General features: G+C 40.3%; 1 protein-coding gene across 4 annotated transcripts in view; it reads right to left on the bottom strand.

The window, feature by feature from the left end:
* Positions 1-3,763, bottom strand: part of NAPB (N-ethylmaleimide-sensitive factor attachment protein, beta) — a 58,046-nt gene that overhangs the window by 31,209 nt on the left and 23,074 nt on the right. For all 4 annotated transcript variants that reach the window (XM_012653127.1, XM_012653129.1, XM_012653126.1 and 1 more), the window contains exon 2: positions 2,814-2,893. In XM_012653127.1, the coding sequence (XP_012508581.1) occupies positions 2,814-2,893 (80 nt within the window). The remainder of the gene's footprint in view (positions 1-2,813; positions 2,894-3,763) is intronic.

The following is a 3,763-nucleotide window of genomic DNA, read 5'->3' as shown; positions in this document are numbered from 1 at the left end:
CAGGCTGGTTTCGAACTCCTGAGCTCAAACAATCCGCCCGCCTCGGCCTCCCAGAGAGCTAGGATTACAGGCGTGAGCCACCGCGCCCGGCCAAATGCCATCATTTCTTTACAACCTACATTCTTCCTCTCCTGTCAGCATTTCATTTTTGATAGTTTATCTATGTTTCCTATCCCAGAACCAATCATGATCCATCCTTTTCTTGCCGAGTTGTAATACCACAACGTCCAGGCTCTTTTGGGCTACCCCATTTCCCCAGACAACAGTAAGCACTTTAATTTGATATTTTCATGTTCCTACCTTTTAAAAGTAGCAGCTGGCTTACTTTTTCACTCTGAGTACTGCTAACAAATACCAGCTCAGTTTCTCCAAACTTGGAAGTATAGTTAAAGGAAGATATGTTAAACTAAATGGCCTCTGGGAAGTCACCCAACTTCTCAGGCTTAATTTCCTCACCTGTAAAATTGGTCTAATACCTATCGGCATAATCTCTCAAAAGGTGAGTATCAAATAAATTAGCTTAACCATTATAAAAGAACTTCTAAAACTATAAAGAGATGCAATGGTGTTACAATCGCCACCACTGCAACATGGACATAGTTTCGAAGAGTCTAATATTTATTCATTCACTCAACAAATGTACTAAGCATCTAATATGTTGCAGGTACTACTCCAGGCCCTGGAGATACAGCAGAGATAAAACACACAACATCCTGGCCTTCCAAGGTTTACATCTTAATGAGGGTCACCACGCAATAAAAACAAATATAAATGAATAAAACACTATGTAATTTATTTATTTAATTTTAATTTTTTTTTGAGACAGAGTCTTCCTCTGTTGACGGGGCTAGAGTGCTGTGGCGTCAGCCTACTTCACAGCAACCTCAAAGTCCTGGGCTCAAGCAATCTTCCTGTTTCAGACTCCTAAGTAGCTGGGACTATAGGCGTGTACCACCGCACCAAGCTAATTTTTTCTATTTTTTGTTGCCTGGCTAATTTCTTTCTATTTTTAGTAGAGATGGGGGTCTCACTCTTGCTGAGGCTGGTCTCGAACTCCTGAGCTCAAGCGATCCTCCCGCCTTGGCCTCCCAGAGTGCTAGGATTATAGGCATGAGCCACCATGCCCCGCCTGTAACTTATTTTGCTAGATGGTGATAAGGAAATTGGAGAAAAGGAAAGGAAATGTCCCAGAAGGAGAATGTTGCTATTTTTTTAGAAAAAGGAGAAGACCTCACTAAGAAGATGACACTTGAAGGGCTTGAAGGAAGCAGGGAACCAGCCACATTCTGTCGAGGGAAAGAGTGTACAGACAAGGAACAGCACATGCAAAGACTCTGAGGTAGGAGCTGGGCACATAAAGGGGAGTGGGTAGGAGACGAGGTCAGAGAAAGGAAAGGGACAGTCCTTGAAAGTCACTGTTAGGAAGTCAGCTCTCATCTGGATTGATACAACCAGACATAACTTGTGTTATGTTGCTTCACTAAAACAGATTGGGAAAGCACAGAAGCCATGGAGATTTCAGGAGGCTATACCGAGAGCATCACGCCAAGCAACAGATCATTTTGGGGAAGAGGGAAGGATACACACAAAGCCTCCTTAGCTACATAAATGATAAGTGGCCTCTTTGAAATGGAATTTCCAAAGGCTAGAATATCTGATCACCAGATGCAATAAATAATAAGTGGTCTCTTTAGATTTTCATCTATGATTATAGGATCTGAACAAAACGAAAAATGGGATGATGAGACAAAACTATTTTCTCTTCCATTGTGAAAAATACAATATAATTCAGACATAAGTGCATTTAGACAGGTTGATCAACAGGGTGAGACTCTGACTCAAAAAAAACCAAAAAATTCTTTTTAACTAAATAAAGTCTTATCTAAAACTAAACTTATAAAAAAACTTTAGAGCCAGAAGAAATCTTTCAGATTCATCTAGTTCAAAAGTATTTTCTCCTTTAAAATGATTTTAAAGTATATGCCTTAAAAGCAAATGGGAAAATGACTTGTAGAGAACGAGGGACCCACTTTCAGTCCCGCAGCAGCTGTGAGATAGATCCCCAGACCCACGTCCCCTGCTCCAGTCAAAAGTGGTCTCTATCTTCACAACAGAAATACCCCATCACCAAGCCATGTAAAGTCTCTTTGCCATGAGGAGGGGAATACATTTCTCTCTGAAATCAGTGTTAGAAAGAGCCAGCCCCCCTCAGATCAATGAAAAGAATGATCCTGTGGATTTTGTTACATGTGATCTCACTGGGTAGAAAGCATTGCTTTAAAAAATAATGAGTCTTCTTGAGGTTTATGTAAACCCCCTCACCCCACTGTCACAGTTCTCAGTGAAATCACAGTTATCTCAGAGAATGGTTAGAAATTCTCAACCAATGTTCAGGTAAAGTAAACGAGGCATTTCTATTTATCCCACTAGTTTTCAATGAGTTTTACTCCAACTTTCATTCCTTATGGCACTGTATTTATTTGAGCACACTAGTAAGAAGCAAAGATTATGCTTTCTAATTCCAAGTAATTTTAACTCTTTTTAGTTACCACATACCTATTGTATTAGGTGCTTTATAGAGAGTAAGACAGACATTGTCCCTGTGCTTGAACTTAAGTCAGGCTTTTAAGTTTAGTTCATTCAGAGCACGCTCCTTCAGTTCCCGTACACAGTGGCCACATGAGTTATTCAGTACCAACGCCTGTCTCTGGGGCCAAGAGTCTTATTCTTTCAGGGAATACAGTCATTTCGTCCTTCGAAGTGATTTTAAAGCATCTGCCTGAAGAGCAAACAAACGAAAACTTTGTACATACCACTCCAGTTTTTAGCCATCTTGAACATATTTGCAGCTCTGGTGTACATTTCACATGCCTCTTCTATTCTTGTGTTTCCACTGAGAAAAATTTAAAAATGAGGTTATGTTTATTTGAACAACCATCCCCATCCCTAATCCTCCCTCCGTCAAATAATAAACATTTAAGGAACACTTACTACGTGTCAGACAAGCATTACAGAATCTTTTTTTTTTTTTTATTTCAGCATATTATGGGGGTATAAATGTTTAGGTTACATACGCTGCTCTTGCCCCCCCCCCCCAGTCTGAGTTTCAAATATGTCCATCCTTCGGGTGGTACGCATTGCACTCTTTGTGGCATTACAGAATCTTAACAACTGTTCAAAGGAGATGATCTTACTACTTTCATTTTCCAGATGAGGAAACTGAGGCATACAATAGCAAAGCAACTAGCCCAAGGTCACACAGCAAAGATGCCACAGAACTAAGACTCAAATACAGATCTGGCTGATCCCAGAACCCTACACCCTTAACCAGAGTCCCTCCCATGTATAAAAACTTAAGTTTTATATCAGTCTGAGTAGTTAGAAGTAAGTTTTTTCAAAGGTTTTATTGTGAAGGATAAAGACAACTTTACCTTGTTATTTTCCAAGAGTCTAGCACTGTTTAGTCAGTCTTAAAAATAAAAACAAAACCTAAAGCCAGATCTTATGAGAAAGTGCCACGCTGTTCTACACTTGTATTATCTGTCAGCTCTGCCAGCAGCAAGCTCTTCTCCAGTGTGAAAGAGGCTTCAGGATCCAACCCCACACCCTGTGTAGAAATGCATTTTACAACATTCTGGGAGAAGGACACTCCAATGCTGCTTGCATACATACAGTTCTGGAGTTTTCAACAGGCAGCTGATTCTACTGAGAGATAGCTTTAGCTGCTTAGAAATTTCTTCTTACATAAAAGTCAAGGCCGGGC

This window comes from Propithecus coquereli, unplaced genomic scaffold (genome assembly GCF_000956105.1).
Source record: "Propithecus coquereli isolate 6110/MARCELLA unplaced genomic scaffold, Pcoq_1.0 Scaffold411, whole genome shotgun sequence".
NCBI classification, from domain to species: domain Eukaryota; kingdom Metazoa; phylum Chordata; class Mammalia; order Primates; family Indriidae; genus Propithecus; species Propithecus coquereli.
The sequence above is the reverse complement of the archived record's forward strand: the minus strand, read 5'-3'. Positions and strand labels throughout refer to the sequence as shown.